The 26,164-nt window shown below is 37.0% G+C and overlaps 2 protein-coding genes across 21 annotated transcripts in view; both read right to left on the bottom strand.

The window, feature by feature from the left end:
• The window catches only part of Lasp (LIM and SH3 domain protein Lasp), a 333,829-nt gene that overhangs the window by 85,402 nt on the left and 222,263 nt on the right, over positions 1–26,164 (bottom strand). The window lies entirely within an intron of this gene.
• On the bottom strand, positions 135–1,465 carry LOC141400978 (odorant receptor 59a-like). Its single transcript, XM_073980718.1, has 2 exons — positions 708–1,465; positions 135–631 (listed from the first exon to the last, which is right to left on the bottom strand). The coding sequence occupies exons 1-2, from the start codon at positions 1,442–1,444 to the stop codon at positions 223–225; spliced, it is 1,146 nt and encodes a 381-aa protein (XP_073836819.1). The 5' UTR covers positions 1,445–1,465; the 3' UTR covers positions 135–222.

A 26,164-nucleotide genomic window follows, 5' to 3' on the forward strand; every position in this document is an offset into this window, starting at 1 on the left:
ATAGAGATAATGTCCTGCGTGAATAATTGAAGTGAATAACGTCAATAAAGAATTGTAGAATCGTAATCCAAACGAACTCTGTTTTATTTGGTACAAATTGTATGGGGGAATAAAACAACATCTACACGGGATTAAATCAAACCCTAATTCCGTAACAATAATTTGAATGCTCAGAGGAGTATCTAAACATGGCAATGCTAGTATATTTACCGTGCCATTAGTTCACTTAAAATTCATGACTAGGGCAAACAGAGTGTAGGCATTCTTACAGGCTATAATAAAAGCATTGTTGTTTATACGAAACAGCCATGCCGTGACATAAATACGTCGCTTCGCCTGCTCAGCAACAATGCGAAGATTCTGTTTAAACTCCAAACTCTGATCGGGCCAATTGCAGGAGAATAAAGCATAGGCAAGATCTTGAAATTCGTCTTCCAGCAATGTGCCGTAATAACAACTGGGAAGTACTTCCAAAATCATCGAAGTCAGATAGGAAACATAATAGGCCAGGGTGAAAATGTCCTTGACAAAGAGGATAATGAATACCAAAACCACACACATATTTACAGCAGCAACCAAGATTTGAAAGAACATATAGATGGAAATGATTTCTTCCAATTGGCGGCGATATCTGGAAAGAGATAAATAAAGGCGTTTTGGAGTCTCACTGTTTACCGTGTATGTCAGGTGCGTAGTGTCTTACTTACTCCAACAAATCCTTGTGGACCTTTATGCACTCCAATAATTCTTGATTATTTTCCGCTTTCGTCTTCTTTGCATCATGACCAATTTTGGTGACACGCATATTCAACATCTGCACCTGACTGCGCAGCAAACATAGATGCGATGCCCCAAACGTATCATTGACCACATTTTGCAGTATCAAATAGGATATGCCAATGAATTGATAAAGATGAGCAAATATGTAATTTCTGGTGCTGGCAAAAACATCAAATGGGAAATAGGCTTTGTACATTAAGTTCCAATTACCCAAGAGGCCAGTAACCAATACCGAAGATTCACCCGAAATCCCAATAAAGGTACACAAAATTGAAAATAATACAATTATGCGCCTTACTGGTGGATACACCACCTTCCTTAGGTGTGAGATCTCTTCCGGCGTGGTAAAACGTTCATCTTGCCGCCGAATAATTTTAAACATAACATCGACCTTATTGAAACGCCACCAAATTGCTATGGTTTTCATTGCACACACGGTACAGGTGAAATTTATGGCCACATTTTGTATAATCTCATACATGGTGGAACTGGTGAATAAACCGAAAATCAAATGCAGCGGATAGCCAATGGTAACGAAAATATTCAACAGCACTGAATATGTCCAATACAGTGGACGATATTTTTGCGGTGGCAGCATGCCCAAAATACGCCAGGCAATAAAATGTGGCTTAAATAATGCACTGGTATTTAGCTCGTCAGACATCTCGTGTTCGCTGATGGTGAGGTTTTAACATGTAAGTGCAACTGAATTACGTTAACAATTTGACACCTTTTATATAAGGATCGGGGGAAGTAATCAGTGAAAAATCAAAATAACCTAACTTCAGTCTTTTATCGTTCAGCTTTGCCAAAAAGAGAAAATATAAAAAATCGACTTTTTTTGAGTTTCCGATAGTCTGTTTTGTGTTCTATCTATATTGGTCTACTCTAAGGACTTCTTAAAAGGGTGTCAGGGCTATAGTTATAATTTGCTGTAATAATCATTTGTAAGCGTAAACTTTTCCAATTAAAAAAAAACCTCATAAGTGGGCGGTGCGAAACAACGAAAACTTTTTACATAAACTTCGATAATACCTGTTTAATTATAGGGACGCTAAGAAAACGTGTCAAAATTGGGATCAATGTGAAAAGACGTAGGTGATGAATGTTGAAGTGTGAACCAAATACACTAGTCGACAAATAATATCTGTGTATATATGCCTGGCGGTCTAGTTCTCCTAATTTGCGCACACATCCATAGAGATGCTTTATTCTGTGTTTTGTTTTATTAGAACCATGATCTGTGAATCCGCACCTGGAATGTTCCGATCCTTTATGGAGAAGGTACAGTAAACGCCCTGGCCAATGTACTTGCAAAGTAAAAGTTCGTTATTACTGTCATACAGAAAATGCGATGGATTGGGAAAGGTCTCACAACAACACATAAAGTTTGCTCATAACTTCCATGCGGCGATTTTAAAGCCAATATTAACAAGTCAACAAGTGAGAACGACGTTAAGTTCGGTCAGGCCGAGGTTGAGTTGTATTGAATTAAAATGGAACAATTAGTTTCCTTTCGTTTATGAAGAAGACTAAATACCAAATTTCAGCAAGTTCGGTAAAACAATGTGGCTAACGTACAAAATACCGAAATTCGGGAGGTACCGTTCCATGGGGTCTAAATCAAAACGTCGATATATACCTACACATTTCTGGCGGAAAGTTTTTAGACCCAAAGAAGACTAAATACCAAATTTCCGATATTTCGGTAAAACTATGAAAATACCGAAAATCAAGAGGTACGCTTCAATGGGGATATAGAAACCCGCCAACATATACTAATAATTATCTTCTGGAATATTTTATAACCCCATGGAAGACTAATTAACAAATTTCAGCCTTTCGGTGGGATATTGACTTCACAACCTTCAGAATTACGAAAATTTTGAGGTACCGTTTTACGTGGACCTATAACGACGAGTTCCAGTCAAAAAGGCTTTTACCTCCAACAGAGACTTAATGCCAAATTTCAGCCATTTCGGAGGAATATTGAGGCCATAACCTTCGAAATACCGAAAATGGGAAGGTACCGTTCAATGGGGTTATATGAAGGCGTGGACCTATACCTACAACTTTCATATGGAACTTTTAATACCCCAAATAAGACCAAGTACCAAATTTCATCCACTTAGATGTAACATTGAGGCTAAAACCTTCAAAATAGCGAAAATCGGGTGGTGCCGTTCTATGGGGGCCATATGAAGGCGACAAATTTCATATGGGACGTTTAATACCCCAAATGAAGACCAAATACCACACAACCTTCAAAATACAGAAAATCGGGAGGTACATTCTATTAGAGGTACGTTCTATATGAAGGCAAGGACCTATACCGAAAAATTTCGTATGGAATGTTTAATACCACAAATGAAGACCAAATACCAAATTTGAGCCATGTCGGTGGATTATTGTGGCCATAACCTTCAAAATACCGAACATAGGGAGGTACCGATCTAAGGGGACTAAATGAAGGCGTGGACATACATATACCGACAAATTTCATATGGAACGTTTAATACCCCAAATAAAGACCAAATACCAAATTTCAGCCATTTATATTGAGGCCACAACATTCAAAATACCGGAAATAGGGAGGTATCGTTCAATGGGGGCTATACTAAGACGTGGACCTACACCGACAAATTTCATATGGAATACCAAATTGCAAATGAAGACCAAATTGCAGCCATTTCGGTGGATTATTGAGGCAACAGCCTTCAAAACCCCGAAAATCGGGAGGTACGTTCTATATGGGGCTATACTAAGGCGTGGACCTATACCGTCAAATTTCATATGGAAAGTTTAGTACCCCAAATAAAGGCCAAATACAATATTTCAGCCATTTGGGTGGAATATTGAGTCCACAACCTTCAAAATACCGAAAATCGGGAGGTACGGTTCTATGGGAGCTATATGAAAGCGTGGACCTATAACAACAAATTTGACTCATTTCGGTGTGATAATGAGGCTAAAACCTTCAAAATACCGAAAAGCGGCTGGTACTGTTCTATGGGGGTTATATAAAAGCGTGGACCGATATTGCCCATTTGTACTACCAAACATCCAAGGAGTAATATAAACTCCTATAGCAAATTACAAAGCTCTATCTTAAAAGCTGCGAGCTGTATCTTGATTTCAACAGACGTACGGACGGACAGACAACGGATATGGTTATATCGACTTAGAATTTTACCCTCATCAAGAATATGTATACTTTATAGGGTCTCCGATGAATATTTCGAATGACAAATTTAATTAATGGTGGAGGGTATAAAAGGTATCATTCGGCCTTGTCGACAGAGACATACCCTTAGTCTGTGAAATAGCGAAACCAGTACGGAAAGGAAAGGAAAGTCGGACGGAGGGACTATATGATACCCTACACTACCCCGATTTCTATATAATTGGTGACATTTTTTTCTAATTTTTAATTCCGTCATACATTCCAAATTTTATCCAAATCTTCTAGAACTATTGAGACATTATCTGAAAAAGCATGGACTTGCCCCCGAAAAAATGTGTATCATCGTAAAATGGACCGCGAGCACCACCTTTTGAAAAAAAAAAACTTCATGCCGATCCGAGAAGAGTCTCTAAACTGCACTTGTACCCAAGTTTTTGTAAATTTGCGAACTCGACGGAGTAAGTCGATGTAATCCATATTCGCAGTTGGTCTATGTCTGTAGGAGTTATGGTGCGCAACTATTGAACTTTAGTAGGGGATGTACCCTAGGGAGTGTACCGAAAATGACCATCTTTAAACTAGATCTAAGTTTGGACAAAATATTACGAGAACCAAATTTTGTAACAAATCGGTTGATCCGTTCGAGAGTTATCGTGCGCTACAGCCAGCAGGACAGACGGACATGGCTAAATCAAACCCGTTCGTTAGTATTGTTAAGTTTACGAAGTTTTTCGGCAAATCACACACACGCGACCCGAACGCAAACTAAGAGAGCAAATGTTTTGATTTTTTTACTTCAGTCTTGTACTGAATGTCATGCAAGCAGGTTGATGCCGCTTTATTTGTTTTTTTTTTTTTTTTTTTTTTGGGTACACTGAAAAGATTTTGCAGTTGTATAGCAAATATGCGGAGGGAAGAATTTGAAAATATTATAAAAGACAAAGGCAATTATGATAATGCCACAATCAAGCCCTCATATAAGATTGCTTTGGAATTGGTCAAGAAATGTAGACCTTTTGAAGATGGGGGGTTTTTAAAGAAGTTTTTATTTCAGTATTACCTTTTTTTGGAGATACTGGTAGAAAAATGGAAGACATTTTCAAAGAGGTGCCTTTATCTCAGTCCACAACGAATTATAGATCCATGATATGGGACTACTTTTTTGCCGATTGACGAGACCACTTGTCGAGAAGGTTTTCATGCCTGAAATACTCAGGAAATGTCACCAACATTACGTCGCGTTTTTGAAAATTTTGCCTATTAGGCGATGGTAATTTTTTTTATTAATTTCTCGTTAGAGACGAGCTTACTGACCAAGATGCTTTTTGAAAAAGGAAAGCCGACGATACGAACCCACACAACCACCACTGTGTGAAATGACATGTTTCGCCTTTGGTTTAGGAAGGCTCCTCAGACACATCGATTGTGGGGCGGCTTCGCTATCATCTAACTTTCCTTTTTTACAACGTTGAATTTTTTGTTCAAATCTTTGTATGGCTTTCATGACAAACGCTTAGCGTAGCCTTTGAAAGTTATGAGTTTGGTTTTGAACACTAACACGCCGTGACAACACTTTTTTCCATGTGTTTTTCAAGGACGTGTTTTTTTTTTATTTGAAAATTTTTGCCTATTCATTTTTAATCATGGTAAAAAAAATAAGGTAAAGTAAATACTACAACAAATACAACTCAACAACAACCACATAGAAATTTGTTTTTGTTTGTAATGTTAGTGTCAAACGTATATGTAAACAAAATAAGGAAATTTCTATAAATTATTTGAATTTAAAAAACTAATCATTTTTCACATTTGATTGAATATTTTGGAAAACATGAATGAAAACTCGTTAAATTTTCAATTTGAATGTTTCCATATCATTCCACTAAATGCATCATTTCTCGCAGAAAGTAGAATTCTTGCAAAACTGTTTGGGGTCGATGGTAATTCATCGGAAAAGGAGAATCTGCTTCAATCTTTTGTTTTTGAAATCAAAAGAATAAAGCCCTCATAAACGTGTGCTATATACACGTTTATTAGGGCTTTATTCTTTTCAAGTTTAACAAAATACCACACATATTAACAACTATTGTACCGCCTCTATAAGCGTTGTTTTAGTGTGCGGCACGTCGTTCGGACCTGGAGGAGGTTACATGTCAATGATATGAAGAAGTCTTTATGGAAAATTGTTTTTTTTTCTGATGAATAAATTTGTTCTTCAAAAATATATATCCCTAATATACATCGAACATAGAAATAAATATATAAAATATTGTATGGAATTTGACACTAACATTACAGCCCAATTCAGTCAGCTGGGTATTGCTGTTACCTTTTATTGCTCTACAATGATTCTTTCAAATTCAATTTGTTTTTTACAACCCTGAATATTTGTTTATTCATTGTATGGCTTAGCCTAGTCTTTGGATGTTATGATTTGGCTTTGATCGCTAACACGCCGTGACAACACTGTTTTCATGTGTTTTTCAAGGACGTGAGTTCAAACCCTAGCCTGGCTCAAGCTGGCTATTTGCCTATTAGGGCGAAGATAATTTTTAATATTAATTTTAATTAATTTCCCGTTAGAGTCCAGCTTAATGACCAACGATTTTTGCAAGTGAAAAAGGAAAGCCAAAGATTCGACCCCACACAACCACTACTATGTGAGATGTTTCGCCTTTGGTACAATGTATTTTTATCGCCGTTGAAAATGAGATGTTGTCTGGTATAGAAATCGAACCAGGTAATTAAGCTTACAAGACGTGTGAACTTACAATCGCGCCACCGTATACTTTGTAAAAATTAGATATGAATGTATTTTCGCAAAATTGAGCACATTGGTCTAAAAACACTAATTATTTCAATACAGAACGAGGGAAAAGTGACTGGAGCCTTGATGAAATATATGAATATCGAACAATTCTTTTTATTTTTAAAATATTGTAAACGCCTGTATTATTGTTCTCAGATCTCTATCTCATTTGAAGGTCATTTGATTGTAAAATATGTGTCAAAAGTAATAATATATTTTTGGTTACGAAGTTACAAACTTTTTTCCCTCCTCCCTTTTTTTTTTGTAAATTTGTTTCTTATTTTTTTATTACCTCTAAAAATATTTCATTAAACACAATTTAACACTATAAACTTTTAGATAGTAGGCGTCTCAGATGAGCGTTTAATTACTTTAACACGCCTTCAATTTAAAATTTTTCAAAGAAAATGAAGAAAAAGGTGACACTTGGTTTTAGAATGTGTATTAGTAAACTAGTGTGGAAAATTTTTAATACAAAAATATTTGAATTTTTCAAAACAAAATAATAAACAAGTATAAATACACTATGTTCATAATGAAAGAATTATTTCTCACGAGCATCCGACAAAGGAAAAGTACAGATTTCTCTTATATTAAAGATGTACTCAGGAAAACTATACAGTTTTCAGCTGGAGACGCGGATATTCTATGTGCAACATGTCGGTATTTAAACGTGCAAATATGAAGAGGTAAGATATTTATATTTACATATATAATTATATTCACTTTAGTTTCCAGATTTTATGTTGGAATGAGTTGTAGGAGCTGTAGGAATAACAAATCAACTGTCAGGCGAACTATTTGTGATCGGTGGCAACAAACAAAGATCCCACAGAAGCGGGTTTATTCGTACAGGATTGACCCGGAACAACACAAAATCATCGTTCCGGCCAGCGGCTGCCACCTCAGTTTACATATGTTTGTATTTGTTTCGTTTTTCTGTGTTGGGAGCAGCATATCCCGGAATGCCTTCTCCGAATTCTTTCGGTCCGTGCCGGGACGGAGGAAAACCCAGGACCAATATATCTGTGCTCAGTTTGTCACATCCGCATCTTCACCCACATCCAACCTTCGGTGAGATGCAATAGATGTCAGGAGTGGGTGCATCTAAGGGGTTGCTCTGGACTTGTCGACGTGAGGGACTACGACAGGGACTATGTGGCTGCATGCTGCGGGAACGTAGTCCCCAGTGAGTCATCGTCGGATTACGAAACTCCCTCATCGTCTGACTACGAAACTCCCCCGCAGTCCCCTCGACAACAACCGCACATGCAGCCTTTAACACCAGCCGTTGTTGTCCCAATCCCAGAGAATGCACCCTTTTTGCAATTTAATTGCAATGGACTCCGAGGTAAGATCGAGGAAATAGTAGATTTCATGAGTCGGAAGAACATCAAGGTCAAAGTGAACACAAGGTCAAGGTGAACACAGTCCCCAGTGAGTCATCGTCGGATTACGAAACTCCCTCGTCGTCTGACTACGAAACTCCCCCGCACTCCCCTCGACAAATACCGCACATGTAGCCTTTAACACCAGCCGTTGTTGTCCCAATCCCAGAGAATGCACCCTTTTTGCAATTTAATTGCAATGGACTCCAAGGTAAGATCGAGGAAATAGTAGATTTCATGAGTCGGAAGAACATCAAGGTCGCTGCGGTGAAAGAAACCAAGCTCAACAACAACTGTAGCTTACAACGTTGCGATGGTTACAACGTGCTAATGAAGGATCGCACCAGAAGTGGAGGTAAGGGATTGGCTTTCCTATGGCACCAGTCTGTCCAATACAGACCTATCTCGCTTGACTCTGTCTCTAATGAGCCGTATATGGAATGTATGGGGGTAGCAGTCAGGTGTGGAACTGTCGAGATAGGGTTGCTGAACGTATACATCCCCCCGAGAAATGGCTGTATCTCAGATTACGTGCCTAACATTAGCTCGCTTTTGGAAGGTCATAATTGTCTGGTCCTGGGGGACTTTAATGCGCATCAAGAGATGTGGCATTCGGCCCTCGGAAACGACCAGGGAGGCAATGCGCTGGCTGAGCCGATTGACAGCTCTACGTTTTGCCCGGTCAATGAGGACGCCCCTACCAGAATTAGAGGAGAGTGTCACAGCTCGCTAGACATAACCATCGTGTCACCTGGTCTGACAAATGACGTTACCTGGCAACCCGTCATTTCCCTTGGATCAGACCATCTCCCCATAATTGTCTCCATTAGCAGGCCACCCGATTTCATTACCTCTGAACGCCGCACATTCGTTAATCATAAGAAAGCTGATTGGCCGGGTTTCAGAGAGTTCAGCAATCACCGCTTCAGAGAACTGCCCAATCCTTCTGATGTTCGTGTAGGGGAAAGGACGTTCCGAGACATCATCACTGCTGCAGCCGCTCGCCATATCCCTGCTGGTCGAATATCCGAAGTAAGACCAAACTTCCCAGCAGAGGCGACGGGATTACCAGATGAGTGTGATAAGCTTCGCCGAACCAACCCCAATGACCCCAGGGTCAGGGAGCTGACACTGAAAGTTAACAGGCTGGTCGGCGAGCATAAGCGGAACAAGTGGTTAAATCACCTGAAGAGTTGTACCATTGGAGCCGGTATAGGTGAATTATGGGCAACGGTTAAGTCACTCTCGAAGAAGGGAAGATAGGACCTCAGCCACGTTTGGCGAAGTTACGTTGACAACCCTCCGGCCAAGCTTAAAGCGTTGGATATTCAATTATATGTGTGGACGCCAGTCGTACGTGGAATTCAGGAACAAGAAGTCCAAACCCCGTAGGAATTCCCCAAGGTGGGGTGATATCTCCGGAACTGTTTAACCTCTACCTCTCTTGTATTCCGTCTCCTCCAGACGGCATCGAGATCGTAACGTATGCGGATGATTGCACGATCCTGGCATCGGGTACCTATCCTTATGACATCTGTGAGAGTCTGAACAACTATTTAACCGATCTTACTACCCTTTTCCATTCGAGGAATGTGCAGATTTCCGCCAGCAGAATTCCGACCAGAAACCGCCCCAAAATTTTAGGGGTCACATTCGACACTACTTTCACGTCGTGCACGCACGCCACAGCTATCTGCGACAAACTGAAAAGTAGGAAAAAGGTCCTCAAGTCCCCAGCCGGCAGCACTTGGGGTGCAGATAAAGACACCTTGTTGACCACATATAACGCGATAGGTCGGTCTGTGGTAAGCTATGCGGCACCAGTCTGGTCCCCGAGATTATGTGATACGAATTGGAAAAATATTCAAACTTGCCAGAATGCCGCCCTGAGAACAGCAACAGGGTGCCTCCTCAAATCTTCAGTGGACCATCTACATGAGGAGGCAAAGATTCTTCCAGTAAAGCAACACAATGAGATGCTTTCGTTGCAGTACCTGCTTGGATGTTACCGTGTGAGCCATCTCAATCACCATCTTGTGGGTAGGCCCGACACATACAGGCAGAACAGGAAGGATATCCATGCTCTAGAGGGAGAGGTCCAACGATACAGGAGAGACACCCTAGATCAACAAGCGTATCAAGCAGGTTTAAATAGTATTCACACGGATGCAGTTGCCAAGGCCTTAAGCAATTATAGTGTGAATAAAATCCTCGAAATATATCCCCCATCTATTGCAGCTGAGGAGCGTCAGCTGCCACGACTAACTAGATTAGTTTTGGCTCAACTACGCTCGGGATATTGCAGTCGCCTAAATTCCTATTGGGCGGGAATCGATCGCACCGTGCAAGACATCTGCCCAGTATGCGGCATGGCCCCGCATGACACAAAAAACCGTTTCAACTGCCCAGCCAAACCTACTCATCTAACTCCAGTGGATCTGTGGTTACATCCCATCGAAGCAGCCACTTTCCTGGAACTGGAGATAGACCCAGAGCCAGATTGAACAGAAGAACGAACATACAAACATAATAACAAACACTGTTACAACAACAACAACAAACAAAGACTACAAGTTTCAATGTCACGACTAAACGAAGGAGGACGATCTACTACAGCGCCGATCAGAGAAATACAAACAAAACAAGTAGTCAATAGAGCCTTGTACAGTAGCCATAATCTTAACGACACCCGTTTTATTTGTATAAATCGTATCTGGTAATAATTGACGTTGCTTGTCTACACGGGGTCAATTTAAACCTAATTCCGTAAAAATACGTTAAGACCAAATCTGCTTCTGTGACTTTGGTCATGTCCACTTGTAGTGCCTAATATTTCGTCCAAACTTAGATGGACCATCGGTCCAGATGAGCCGATATACGTTTTGATACAGATCCCACATACTCATTCGGTAAATTTGTATTTCACGTATTTTGAAGATTTTAACCACATTCTCCATCCGAATTAGCTGCAATTTGACATTCTGAGTTTTCTCTCCATGAACCCGAATTTTCCTAATATATTCTAATAATTTTTAGGTCATCATACAAGATGCAATATCTGAACATTCCACACTCTATTTACAAACAAGTTTTATGATGACAGGATTCCAATGCCAAAAACACAAAGAACCCGCTTGACACTTTTCTTTTAATTCGTCCTTTCCTTCGAAAATAGTTAACAATTTATTTCATAATGATATGATTTGTAGAGAGATTTTATTTACTGGCATCTCATATTTGCCGCCACCATTATAACAAGCAGCGACCGTTGTTGCACTAGAGGTTAGCGAAGAAGCTATTGTAACATTTATCAAACAATTTTTGGCAGGAAGCCAATGGAAATTGCTGTCGATGACACCGACAATGTTATTCGACAACGACCGACCACGACGATGACATCTATACATGTGGTAATTTTAAATTATTGTCATTTGACATAAAACGATTTAAATCCAAAGGATAATCGTACAAAAGGATGACAAAGAAGATTGTATTTTATTTGAAGATTTTTTTTTCCTTTTTTCTATTTTATTAGTGGAAAATTATCATGGATATTTTCACAGTAATTCCGAACAGTTTGGACAAGATTCAATAAAAAAGTTGCAAGTAACAGTAAACCTGGTTTTAAACGTGGTCGCTTACATATGTGGCACATTACCGAATAATCGTCCAAAATATGTGGGCTATTCAAAATTGTAAAAATGTTTGTAAATAACCAAAAAGTATCAGTCGATTTTGCTGATAGATATATGATTTTACGGCCCTTTTTGGACGTATGAACTTGCCGAAAAAATATTTATTTGGATTAAAATTCAAAAGTATTGCGGAGGAGACACCTGAAGGAATAGATCGACATAGTCCATTTTGGAATTGCATCCTATTTTGGGAGCGACCATCAGTCATTTCAGTTGGTCGCAGTATAATTTAGCGCTTTTGAACCACTATGTCAGGAAGCATGGACTTCCCCACGAAAAACATAATAATGCTGTAAACGGGACCACTAGGAGAAGCAAAGGATCTTTCAACAGAATGTTAAACTTTTGAGGGAGAGGTACCCTAAGAGACTGATGTTGAATATTCCAAAGTTTGGACCTAATAGGCTGCTCCGTTCAAGATAATCATGCGTACCATTGTAGTGAAATTTTTGGCACTTTTAAGGGAAGGTACCGGAAGAAGTGGGCCGATATGGCCAAATTTTGGACCGAATCGGCTAATCCTTTCGATAGTTATTGAGCGCTCCAGGCACAACATATGGTGCCGTAGGGCTTTTTACAGTTTTCAGGCTATATTCTCAGGAAGTATGGACAGGCCTCTGAAAAACTTTGTACCGTCGTAATGGGGGCAGCGAATACAAGTTTTTGCAAAAAGAATCAAAGCAATTCGAGGGTAGGTCTTAAACTGCACTCTATGAAATTTTGAGTGGGAGGTACCCGAAGGGACGGACCGATAAAGCCCATATTACTACCTCGTCTATATCAGGTATAAATTTTAAAATGTTTAAGGTATGAACCAACTCGGTTACAGCCTTCAAGAGTTATCGTGCGCACAATTTTAGCGAAAAGTTGTTGTGAGGGAGGTACCCGAAGGAGTGGACCTATTTGTCCCATATTCAAACTAAACATCTGCACAAGCCACTTGTTTCTCCATTCAAGCCTTGGACCAAAAAACAATATAAGTCGTTGTATGTCAACGCTACAAACGAGTCAAGTAAATCAACTCAACGAAATTTTCAAGACCAATCAAGCTATGCCGACTCAACGAAATGTTCTAGTCAATCAAGCCACACAACGAAATGTTCAAGTCAATCAACTCACACAACAAAATGTTCGAGTCAATCAAGCCACACAACGAAATTTTCAAGACCATCCAAGCTACACAACGAGATTTTCAAGACCATCCAAGCCAAACCAACCACCACGATAAAGTCGCTCAACACAACAGCTGAGTGGTGCGTCATAAAATATGTGTAAACGACAAATGTTTGAACAATTCAAAAAGTTCTATCTGTTGGAGTGATGAAATGTCGTGTGTGAATTAGATTACATGAATAAGAAAAACTTTAATGAAATTCCCATAAATTTTATGACATTATGATACAATAAACGATTTTTTTTTTTTTTTTTGAAAATTAGGATTTTTACTTTCAGGTGGTTTATTACCTTAGGAATGTCCTCTCATAACATTACATCATAAAATCTCAATGATTTAAAAGAAACTCGATAATCGAGTAAACGTAAAAACTATTTTGGCATAACAAAATGATTATGGAGGTCGAAATAAACATCGCCAATACTGCAATAAATGAATGAAATGATGTTACCTACTTTCCACGTGTAATGTGATGTGTGGCTTACTCTATGTATCTCTGCTCTTAGTGGTAAGCTCATACATCCATTGACATCTTCACAAAAATGTCTGTAATTTTTAATACAAATTACCGGCATTCCAGAATATTTGATTATTATATAAATAAAACACTGTTAGGTTTTTTAATTATTTTTTATTGTATAAACGGCAGAAACCCTTCCTGAAAACCCTGAAACCTAGAGAAAAAAATGGTAGATTATTAAAAAAATTTCACCGTTTTCATTTTTAATATACATAAAAATATTATAGACTTCACTTCTTATATTCTCCACTACTTATTTTTTCTTTTATATTTTCAAAATTTTCCATATTTTCACTACTTAAACACAACCTTTCTATTGTAGAACACACACACAAATGATCACAACATTCGCTCAAGCGACCACAATATACCGCACAAGCGACCACAATGATCAAAATGAAACGCACAAGAGACCACCATGATCAAAATAAACGCACAAGCGACCACAATGATCACAATATTCGTACAAGTGACCACAAGCTTGAAAATGGCACGTTGTCACTTACAGTCAATCAAGCTTGTGATCGATGTGGTCAAGCCTATACAAGCCATCACACAATGACTCACTTGAACTAATTAATAACTGTGATTTGAATCATTCGGCTTAGTTTGTGCGAATGACTTGAATGAATCAATAATGTCTTAGTCTTGAAAAATGTCAGTTCATTTAAGACGGCACTTGCAGCACTTTAATTCAAACTTAAACTAATTTTAAACAAAATAGTACGAAGGACAAATTTTGGACCGAATCGGTCGAGTGTTATTGCGCGCCTTAGGCACTACACATGGTGTCGTAGGGCTTTTAACAGCTTTCAGCCAATTTTATCAGGAAGTATGGACTTGTCCCTGAAATAAATTGTAGGGTCGTATTGTGGGCAGCGAATACAAGTGTTTGCAAAAAAATCAAAACGATTCGAGAGCAGGTCCTAAACTGAAATTTTTCCGAAATTTTGTGTGGGAGGTACCCGAAGGAGTGAGCCGATAGAGTCCATATTGGAACCTCATCTATGCCTGGTTGAAATTTCGTGATGTCCAAGGTATGTACCAAATCGGTTACTCCCTTCAAGAGTTATCGTGCGCACAATTTTTCCCAACATTTTCCAACTTTTGTGGATTAGGTACCTGAAGGAGTGGGCCGATATGGCTCATCATCGAACTTAAACTAAGTTTGGACACAATATTACAAAGGCCAAATTTTGTACCAAATCGGTTGATCCGTTCGAGTGTTATCATGCGCTCCAGACAGACAGACGGCTCCAAATTCTCTGAAACCGATACTTAGGATCTAAAACCATTATTTCAATGAGGCACATTTTGCCCTATGAAAGTGTTTATACCCTCGTTAGCATAAATGCTAACGGTGTAAATATATTGCGTATTTTGAAACTATTTTGAATTATTTATCTTTACGTTTTGAATAGATTTCTGTCCACAGATAAATCGTAAAGTTTGGAATTTAAAATTTTCAATTATTAACTCTAAATTATCTGTGAGTAGATATAGTGGAAATATTAGCTATATGTCTTCCAAAATTTTTATTAGATTTCAATTCAGCTAAAATAGCCATTTAAATGTCAGTATTAATTCAAATTTAAAATTTTCAGGATATACAGTATATAGTCTCGATAATCCGGACACTCGGAAAAACGGACAACGCGGTAATCCGGACACTAGAATTTGTTTACATTGTAGACTCTGTAATCCGGATATCACATCATCGGATCCGTTAGTCATTACGTAGCCCATTACAAAGTAATGTAAACAAGCTTCTTTTCGCATTACAAGTAATTTGAAAAGTAATGGGTTATTTTCTAAAAACTTTACAAGGCAAACCTACTTACTTTACTCCTCACTAAGTAATGAGGACGGTGGTGCAGTGTGTGTGTGTCCGACTATAAATCCTAGGGTTGTGTGTTCAACGCTCACCGTCACATTTAAATTCTTAAGCAACCCTTAATATTCGTGTGTAGTGTCTTTGGCTAGAAATCAGAGGGTTCGTGGGTTCAATTCGGGCAGACAGCGAAATAAAATAAAGTAAAATAAAAGTAAGAAGTGTGATGAAATTAAAAACAAATTCTCTACATCAACTGTTCTAAAAATAGAATTTTTTTCACCTTACTTTTCAACTTCTAGTGGCCACAGAATAACTAGTTATTCTAGTGGTCATAAAATAACTACAAACTGAGTGCGACATGCCCTTGTAAAAATAATGGGGAAGAAAGGGGGTTTGCGAGTAGTTACGGCTGCCAAAAATCCTTTACAAAACCCATGATTTTGGGAGGACTTTTTTTGCTGGGGTTTTTGTCCGATTGTCAAATTATGCTGTATCCAACGAGAACAAACCTTTTTACGGATAGGCGCTCATTCAATATCGAATATATGCTGATGGAAAAAATGCCAAAGGGTGTCTCTATTTCATGGCATGCCACAACATGACGATCTTGAATTATCAATTCACACACGGCACAAATGTTGTATAGCACAACGATGACCATCGTTTATAAGCGACCGTCGCATAGTGGTTCAAAAAATTGATTTTCCTGGCCAAAATCCCAATTTTCTTGTCGTCACCGATTGTTAATTCTATATATAATTCTATAGTAATCATATTGAAATAAGGAAGCCAAAAAAATAGGTCAAAATATTGGAAGGTTGGAACTTAAATTTTTTCCCAACTTTGGAAAATACGACATTTTGCAAATTTCTGGAGAAATGGCTATTTCTCGGAAACTATAACAGATATTGTGTTCATAATTTTTTATGTAGGTTGGACTCTTAAGAACCGTTTCAATAAAGTATCGTTTACAAGAATTGAGCTATATTACTTTTTTCTTATGTACAAATGTTTGTGAAATTACAACTTTAGCGGACCAGCGCTTTTAGTGAACAGCAGGGAAAAATTTTCGTTTCCGCCCGTTTAACAGATTTTTTAAATTTATTGAAATGAAATGGGATAAAAATCCGTGTTTTTTCCATAAAATTTGCCATATTAATTAGAGCTTTTTTTACACAAATGGATTTTTTTAATATATGTTCTTTTATATGAGTTTTATGAGGAAACAAATTTTTTGAAAAAAAAAAAATATTTGAAAATTTTGCTTATTAGGGCGAAGGTAATTTTTAATACAAATTTTTAATTAATTTCTTGTTGGAATCGGGCTTAATGACCGTTTATTTTTGCAAGTGGTAAAGGAAAGCCTAAGATTCGAACTCCGTGCGGAGTTATTTTTTCCCCTTTTTTTCCTCTCCCATCGGACGCCTCCCCAGGTGGTGGATAGGGGAATGCTCATCAGATATGGCACCGCAGAAATAAAATATGGGTACCGCAGAAATAAAATATGCGGTGCGAACCAAAAGAAAAAAAGGAAACCGGCAGCGTCTGACCAAAGGATTGGCGGCAGCAAACAGCGTCTGAACTCCAGGAGGAGCGGCTGAATATGGAGACGGAATACTCTAAACCCTTCAGAAGGCCCCGGCAAACCACTGAAGTATAAGTCCTAGAAAATCATACAATTACAATGAATACAGAAAATAACCTACGGCCCTCAGTCTCCGGCAATCAGAGGGTGCTAAGAATCCCCGGAGGTAAAACCAAAACCAAACTTAAGATAGGAACCTGGAATGTGAGAAGCCTTTATGAGCTTGGGAAACCTATAAACATGAACATAATTCAAGTATATGCGCCAACATGCGATAGCGATAACGACGAATTGGAACAGTTTTATTGCGATGTTGAAAATTTATTAAAGATGACAAAACCACACGACATTACCATAATCCAAGGAGATTTTAATGCTAAAGTTGGGCAAGAAGAAACAACAGGAATCACAGGAAAATTTGGGCTAGGACATCGGAATGAAAGGGGAGAACGACTGATACAATTTTGTCAAGAACACCGTTTTAAGATTGGGAATACTATGTTTCGCCTCCACCCAAGACGACTTTACACAATAACAGAAATATTGTTAGAAACCAAATCGACTACATTTTAATAAATAAGCAATATTCCTCCTGCATAAATAAATGTTCTACGTACCCAGGAGCAGATGTTCCCTCGGACCATAATCTTCTGTTATGCAAACTACAGATAAAGCTAACTACCATTCGAAAGAAAACACCAAAGCGAAGAATTAATATTCAAAAATTAAATGATCCTTCCACTAAACAATCCATGAAAGATCACCTTAATACAGAACTATGCAATATTGATGGAGAAGATGTCGAAAATCTATGGAACAATGTAAAAAACTCCGTGAATACCATAACCAACAATATCCTTGGAACCACAACAGCTAAAAGAGAAGACACATGGATGACGGACGAGATACGCGCACTTCGCATAGAATGGAGCCAATATAAGAACTCAAATTATGAAAAATATTGGGAAATTAACCAAGAAATAAAAGTTGCAATTCGGGCCGCAAAAATGAGCAATTAAATAAACAGTGCCAGGAAATTGAAAGACTCCAAATGCTACATGACGACTTCAATCTCCACAAAAAGTTAAGAGGCATCTGGAATATATTCAAAAAGATCATCTGCATTTATTTTCGATGAGAATAATACAGCCATATACGAAACTTCAGAGAAGAAGAAACACTGGGAAAAATATATTAGAAGTCTGTTCACAGATACCGCAAGAACAGAAATGCATAACACAGATACGAGAGAAGCCAATTTTAGAGGAAGACGCATTACAAGAAGCGAATTAGATGTGGCCATAAATTCAATGAAAAACAACAAAGCTACCGGGCCGGATGAAGTCCCATCTGAATTATTTAAATTACTAGATGGAAGAAATAAACAACTATTGTTGAAATTATTGGCTGAAATCTACTTTTATTATGATTCCCAAGAAAAATAATGCGAAGACGTGCGGAGATTATAGATTAATAAGTCTTATGAGTCATGCCCTTAAAATATTCTTAAAGATAATACATAAGCGCATATACCCAATATGCGAAGCACACATGGGAAAATCGCAATTTGGCTTCAAGGAAGGCATGGGAACTCGAGAGGCCCTACTTAGTTTGAATGTACTTATACAAAATTGCCGCGATGTACAAAAAGATGTATATACAGTTAGTCAACTATATTATTGCAAACGATGCATTTTTAAAATTTTAGATGTTTAATTAGGAATTACTACAAGAAATTCTTTCAATAATGTTGGGCTTTTTGTAAATATCTGTTGATTTACCTGTTAATGACAACATCAAGCCAATAAATCCAGAAATCGGTTGGAAATAACAAAAACGGCGGGCAAAAAAGATAGGCACCTGGTTTTTGTGGTGTCAACTAAATAATTGCAAAATGAATTAATGTGCAATAAAATCGTGGGGGTTCGCCGGCGATTTTTTGCATTTAAGGATTTTTAAGAATTTTATGGTATGTGGACATGTAGATCCATAATTTTTGATCATAAATTAATTTTTGTGTGTGTAACATAGACAGTATAAACAGAAAAAGAGAAAGTCATGTAAACGGTTTCGGAAAATATGCTAGATTTGGTCTATTCCAATTATAATAATGGTAAATCCGAAAGATAAATCCCTAAAATCACCTCTCGTAAGCTGATATGTGTATACAACATCATATACCGCACCGAGAAAGAAGCCAGGCTCAAACTGAGGGCGTTACATGGCAGGTCCAAAATAGTAACCTCACGAATTGACTGTAGAATGATTAAAGAAATTAACGAAATAGCCCAAAGCAGCACCAGAAAATAGCTTTTTCTAATTAAATATGATTTTGGAGTAAGTGTGTCACAGGGAAAAGTCAGAAAAGTGGTACATAATAACTAGCACTCATCACGAGAGACTAGGTAAAAACCATTGCCCTCCCATCACAATATATAGAAACTATTCCGACTTGTTATAGACAACTTTTCACGCCATCTTTAGTATTGGGATGTCGTTATATTTTCTGATGAGACTAAAATTATGTTGTACTATCACAATGGACCTCAAAAAGTATTGGGAAAACCCTTGAAAGCCATGGAAAACAAAAATTTAGTACATACCGTAAAGTTCGGAAAAGTGTTACTTATGGTATGGGGTTGTATACCAAGCAGTGACCTTGGTAAAATCCTGATTTTGGAAGAAACAATGACATAGGAGATTTATTTAGATGCTTTAAGAAAATATTTAACCAAAAGCGTCAAGAAATTTTGGCCTGTTGACCCTGAAAATTCAAACAAATTGCAATATAAGTACTACCAAGACAACGACCCTAAGCATAAATCTAATTTATGTAAGACTTGGTTGTTATACAACTGTACCAAAGTCATTTTCACCCCGTTCCAGTGTCTAGATATTAACCCCTTCGAAAATTCATAGGTACACCTGGAGGAAAAAGTCGGGAATAGGTCGCCCACTAACCTGGGGGACTAAATGAAATGCAATAAAGAAGTATGGCTAAAAAATACCATTGGAATATGACATTCCGAAACTTATTTATTAAATTCAGATACGTTTACAAGCTGTTTTTGATGCCAAATGTGGGCAAACGAAATATTAGAACCAAATTTTCGAAAAATACCGTGAAAGACTGAAAAGTTGTGAATTTTGCAATTCTTTAGTTGACAGTGCAAATAATGAGTTGTACTCATTTTTGTTAATTTTAAGAAAATCTTTAGTGAAATTTAGCTACTTTTTATTTTATTATATTAATAAACATGTGTAAGAATTGCATTGTTAACAAAAATATTAATAATGATATTTATTTATACCAATAAAATGATGTTCTATTTAAAATTTTGTAATAATTTTAGTTTTGCAATAATTAAGTTGACTAACTGTATATGTTTTGTCGACTACGAGAAGGCATTCGATACGGTCAACCATGACAAATTGATGGAAATTTTGATTTCAATTGGGTTAGAGGATAGCGATATAAAATGCATCAAAAATCTGTACTGGAAACAGAGAGCAAACATTCAAGTAGATGGTGAACTTACTGGAAATGTTCCAATTTCGAAAGGTGTAAGGCAGGGTTGCATACTATCGCCTCTCCTGTTTAATTTATACTCCCAAAAAATATTAGAGGATTCAATATGTGCGAAAAACATCGGAAAGAATAAACAACACAATTATAAACAATATACCTATGTAAAATAATTATATGTGCAAACTAATATTGTGATATTTATTGTCGAAAACAAAATATATTTCCAATATTCTTTTTACATTGTAGTTAGTGCTTACGATAGCTTTTAAAATATAAAAGAAAATTGCGTTCTTATTAATTTCATATTAAAGAAAAATAATTTATAAAAAAATTTTCATAGAAAATATTTATATGTGCAATAACAAAAATTTTTAAAAATGCATAATAATGAACAAAATTGTTGTACATTTAACATTATATTGTATTGCCCTTGTGGATTAGGACTTGCTGTGGCCTTCGTGTCATAGAACCGACTAGGTTTCTTAAGGTGTTAGTGGTGATATACTCCCATTTCGTCAATAATGCACATTTCAATTCTTTCAGCGTCGTACACTACTTTGACTTCACGAAAACTTTGGCAGATAGTATGCTCCGAAGGTCTTCAATGTGTTTGTGGCCATGAGTTACAGCTGGCCACTCCAATAACGGTACATTTCGTGCCTTTAAAAACTCCTTTGTAGGTCAAACAGGGTGATTCGGGGCAATATCCTGCTGGAAAGTCCAATTATATCCGTACATTTCTCGAGCAAAATCTATAAAGTTGTTCTATAACAACTAAATTTATGTTTCGGCACTCATTTTTTTCGGAACAAAACTTAAAGTAGACTTTCGTCGATGTTAAGTGTTCCCTTTATGACGTGACAGACGCGAATGTTTTATAATTCTCATATAATTATTTTTATTGGCTTGTAAGTTAAAATCGAATGTCCCAACTAACGGGATTACAAATTAAATCCAAGGAAGATATTACCACTAAGCAAAGAGTGACAGGACATAAGCAAAATGTAGAAAAAATTGAAATTTAATACCGTTAGAATTTATTTCAGAATTGGGAATTTTTCGCGGAGGATCTCTTATGGTATGCGCTGCATTCAGAGCTGGAAGAAAGCCTAATTTAAGTTTTGTTCCGACAAAAATAAATGCCGAAACATATGATGAGTTGTTAGAGAACAACTTAATAGATTTTGCTGGATAACTGTACGGATATAATTGGACATTCCAGCAAGATATTGTCCCGAATCACCCTGTTCGACCTACAAAGGAGTTTTTAAAGGCACGAAATGTACCGTTATTGGAGTGGCCAGCTGTAACTCATGGCCACAAACACAGTGAAGACCTTCGGGACATACTATCTGCCAAAGTTTTCGCGAAGTCAAAGGAGTGTACGACGCTGAAAGAATTGAAATGTGCATTATTGGCGGAATGGGAGTATATCACCACTAACACCTTAAGAAACCTAGTCGGTTCTATGACACGAAGGCTACAACAAGTCCTAATCTACAAGGGCAATACAATATCATGTTAAATGTACATCAATTTTGTTCATTATTATGCATTTTTTAAAAATTTTCGTTATTGCACATATAAATATTTTCTATGAAAATTTTTTTATATATTATTTTTCTTTAATATGATATTAATAAGAACGCAATTTTCTTTTATAGTTTAAAAGCAATCGTAAGCACTAACTACAATGTTAGAAATGTCGAATTGAATTGGTAAGAAACTCTTTTCTTAGATTTAGAAAAATATTAACTAGCCATGACATAACTCTGGAAACAAAAAAACGATTTGTAAAATGCTACATATGGTCAGTACTATTATACTCGGCAGAAACATGGACACTAAAAGCAGCAGACGAGAGAAGACTGCAATCGTTTGAGATTTGGATATACCGACGGATCTTAAAGATATCCTGGACAAATCACATCTCAAATAATGAAGTACTGAAGACGAGAAAAACTGCTTATTTGGGACACATTATGCGAAATAGAAAATATAATCTCCTCCAAGTTATTATAAGAACCAAAATTGAAGGTCGCAGACCAAGAGGAAGACGAGAAATAACATATAATGAAAAACATTCAGGAATGGACAGGACACCAAGATGAAATAAGCCTTTTAAGCGCCGCAAGAGATAGAGAACTAGCTATAATTGAATGATATGTTTTAACTTTATAATATATAATTAAATAACTCTGTAATAATTAACATTGTATGATCGCTAATATCCGAATACGGATTTGCAAATAAAGAAGAAGAAGAAGATTCGAACCAACACAACCACCACATGCATGTTTCGCATTTGGTAGAGACTCTTCACACATATCGGCTGTGGAGTGGCTTCTCTGTCATCGAACTTTTCTTCTTTTGCCCTAGTTGTGCTTTCATTTTTATACCCTCCACCATAATACGGAGGGTATAATTCAATTTGTCATTCCGTTTGTAACACATCGAAATATTCGTCTGAGACCCTATTAAGTATATATATTACTGATCAGCATAAAATTCTATGTCGATTTGACCATGTCCGTCTGTCTGTTGAAATCAAGATACAGCTCGCAATTTTAAAGATAGTACAGAAGTTTTTATTACTTGCAGGATGGTTGGTATTGAAAATGGGATATATCGGTCCACGTTTTGATATAGCCCCCATCGAACGGTACCTCCGGATTTTCGGTATTTTTACGGTTTTAGCTTCATTATCTTACCAAAATGACTGATATTTGGTACGTAGTCTTCTTTAGGGGTATAAAACTTTCCCCCCGGTTTCGGTCCACACCTTCATATAGCCCCCATAGAACGGTACCTCCCGATTTTCGGTATTTAGAAGGTTTTAGCTTCATTATCCAAAATGGCCAAAATTTGGTACGTAGTCTACGTTGGTGGTATAAAACTTTCCCCCAGATCTTTGTCGGTATCGGTCCATGCCTTCATATAGCCCCCATAGAACGGTACCTCCCGATTTTCGGTATTTTGAACATTGTGGCCTCAATATTCCACCGAAATGGCTGAAATTTGTTATTTAGACTTCGTTGGGGGTACTCAAACTTTAAATTTGTCGTTATAGGTCCACGTTTCGATATAGCCCCCATAGAACGGTACCTCCCGATTTTCGTAATACTGAAGATTCTGACGTCAATATCCAACCGAAGTGGCTGAAATTTGGTATTTAGACTTCGTTGGGCGTACTCAAACTTCCCCTTTATAGGTCCACGTTTCGATATAGCCCCCATAGGACGGTACCTCCCGATTTTCTTAATACTAAAGATTGTGACGTCAATATCCATTCGAAGTGGCTGAAATTCGTTATTTCGTCTTCCAAGAGTTATAAAATATTCCAGAAGAGTATTATCAGTATAGGTCCACGTCTTCCTATATCCCCATAGAAGCGTACTTCTTGATTTTCGGTATTTTTTAAGTTTTAGACACATTCTCTTACCGAAATATAGGAAATTTGGTATTTAGTCTTTTTTGAGACTAAAAACTTTCCGTCAGAAATTTGTGGGTATAGGTCGACGTTTTGAAATAGACCCCATAGAATGGTGCCTAACATTGTTTTACCGAAATTGCTGAAATTTAGTATTAAGTCTTCTTCATACACGAAAGGAGGGTATAACAAGTTCGGCCCGGCCAAACTAAACGCTGTTTTTACTTGTTTATTTGTATGGTTGTTTATTGATGTTGGACATTTTTGATCGATTGTGCAAAACTCAAAACACTCAAATTTTAATCCAAAACATGAAAAAACTCAAATTTTAATTTTGACCTTGAAATTGTACCTACTAGACCGAATTTAATCGTTTAGATGCATGGGAGACGCTGATTGTGTAATCTGTCTGATTTGACTCTGAACGATTCTATCTCTATCCGTTCAAAAAAGCGATTCTGAACAACTGTGCGTCGACCACAATTGATTTCATTGAACCAGAATTTCAGATGGCGCTTCATCGTCTTACAAAGATTTAAGTTCATTGATGCACTTTTGTCGTGATAATCCACGTCGAAAGTGGTGAAAAATGATCGGACGAAAATGAAAATTAAAGTTTTGGCAATTTTATTATTTTTTTCTTGCACTCGTATTCCATCATGGAACTTTATTTAAGATTGAGAGATTTACAAAGTTTGAACCAATATCCAGTCACCCCTTTCGACAATTATAGTTCCTCACAACTCTTTTTCGAAATCTGACTTCCACTATTTTATTAGGCTTCACTTTAGCTATATTTTAAATTAATAATTTAAATATGTCAGTATCAATTTAAATTTAAAATTTTCTGAAACGTGACATCAAAATACCTGCAAAATAGAGGCATTATTCTATTTAATCTATTGTCCTTTTATAAACCTTAAGAATATACATAAAATAATGAACGAATTAAAGTATATAATTGTTGATGTGGAATGAAAACTAGAACAAAACAATAAATAAATGATAAAACAGAACAGTGAGTGATATTTTCACTGAAAAAAGCAAGAACAAAAAAAGTGAAAAATAGCAACAACACAATGCTAAAAATCCCATTAAATATCTACTGCATTTCCCTGGCAAACATGCGAAGGATTACAGTGAGTAGAGTGGGTAGTGTTCGGAAGGAAGGTTGAAAACGAACGAGTCATTGCATTGTATGTTGCAACATAAACAAACAAACAAAAAAACTCGATTTCAATGAAGTCAGCTTTTGAGTAGAGTGACATTGTCAACAATGTGTGATAAATGCATTTACACATATCATTGTTGTGTGCACTCGACTCGATGCAGTCATTATAAGAGAGCATACATAAGTGCAGATACAAATACACTGCACCCCGGTTATCTACCTCTCTGCTTTACTGCCTTTCCCGTTTAATTGCCTCACAACTTAAATCCCCAACGTTTTTTCATATAAATGAGTTCAAACTTTCCCGGTTAACTACTTTTCTATAAGTACCCAATTCGGATATTTGCCCGTCAAATATTTTCCCCAAAAGGAACATACAATAATACTTTTATCGGTTTATTACCCCCGCTGATGTATTTCTGAGATAATAAATTTCGATGTCTACCGGAATTGTGATGAAGATGTCCAGTGATATGTTATGCTCACTGATGACTAAATTTCTTATGGGTTAAATAATATAACTTATTTATTTTTAGACTTGAAATTAACTATTCTACTATACGCCGTTTTGTTTTTTGGCGATTATGTTCTTATTGTTGTCATTTTTTGTAAGGTTGAGACGAGATTTTTATAACTACCCACATGAGGTAGCTATGCGGGATTTTCGTAACTGCCTTTCCCGCATAACTGCCTCATTTTTTTGGAATTTTATGAGAGGTAGTTAACCGGGGTGAAGTGTAATATTCCAACATACACACAAATACACTATAAAAGTTGATTTATTTATATGTGTATTTAAAAAAAACACATTCGAGTGTAATGGAAATATAAAGCAAAAGGCTATGTCGGGTAAATTAGACAAAAATAAATGGAAATTGTTTCAAATTGAAAACAGATTCTTTTGACGTTATACGCAAATTGACAAGCCAAAGACTCCAATGAAATTCTTAAGAGGTCTACCTTGAATCTCTAATATCATGTAAACTCGTTAATTCAAAATTTTACAAAGTATGTAAAGGTTTTCTCCCATATTTCCTTAAAAATCTTCACATATTTCCATAATTT

The sequence above is a fragment of the Musca autumnalis genome, unplaced genomic scaffold (genome assembly GCF_047663935.1).
Source record: "Musca autumnalis isolate F117 unplaced genomic scaffold, ASM4766393v1 scaffold_4, whole genome shotgun sequence".
In the NCBI taxonomy this organism is placed as follows: Eukaryota; Metazoa; Arthropoda; class Insecta; order Diptera; family Muscidae; genus Musca; species Musca autumnalis.

Excerpts from the sequence above, each read along its gene's own strand:
- LOC141400978 (XM_073980718.1), bottom strand. The coding sequence starts at position 1,444 with ATGTCTGACGAGCTAAATACCAGTGCATTATTTAAGCCACATTTTATT. Across the intron at positions 632-707 it reads GTCCACAAGGATTTGTTGGA|ATATCGCCGCCAATTGGAAG; the intron begins GTAAGTAAGACA and ends ATCTCTTTCCAG.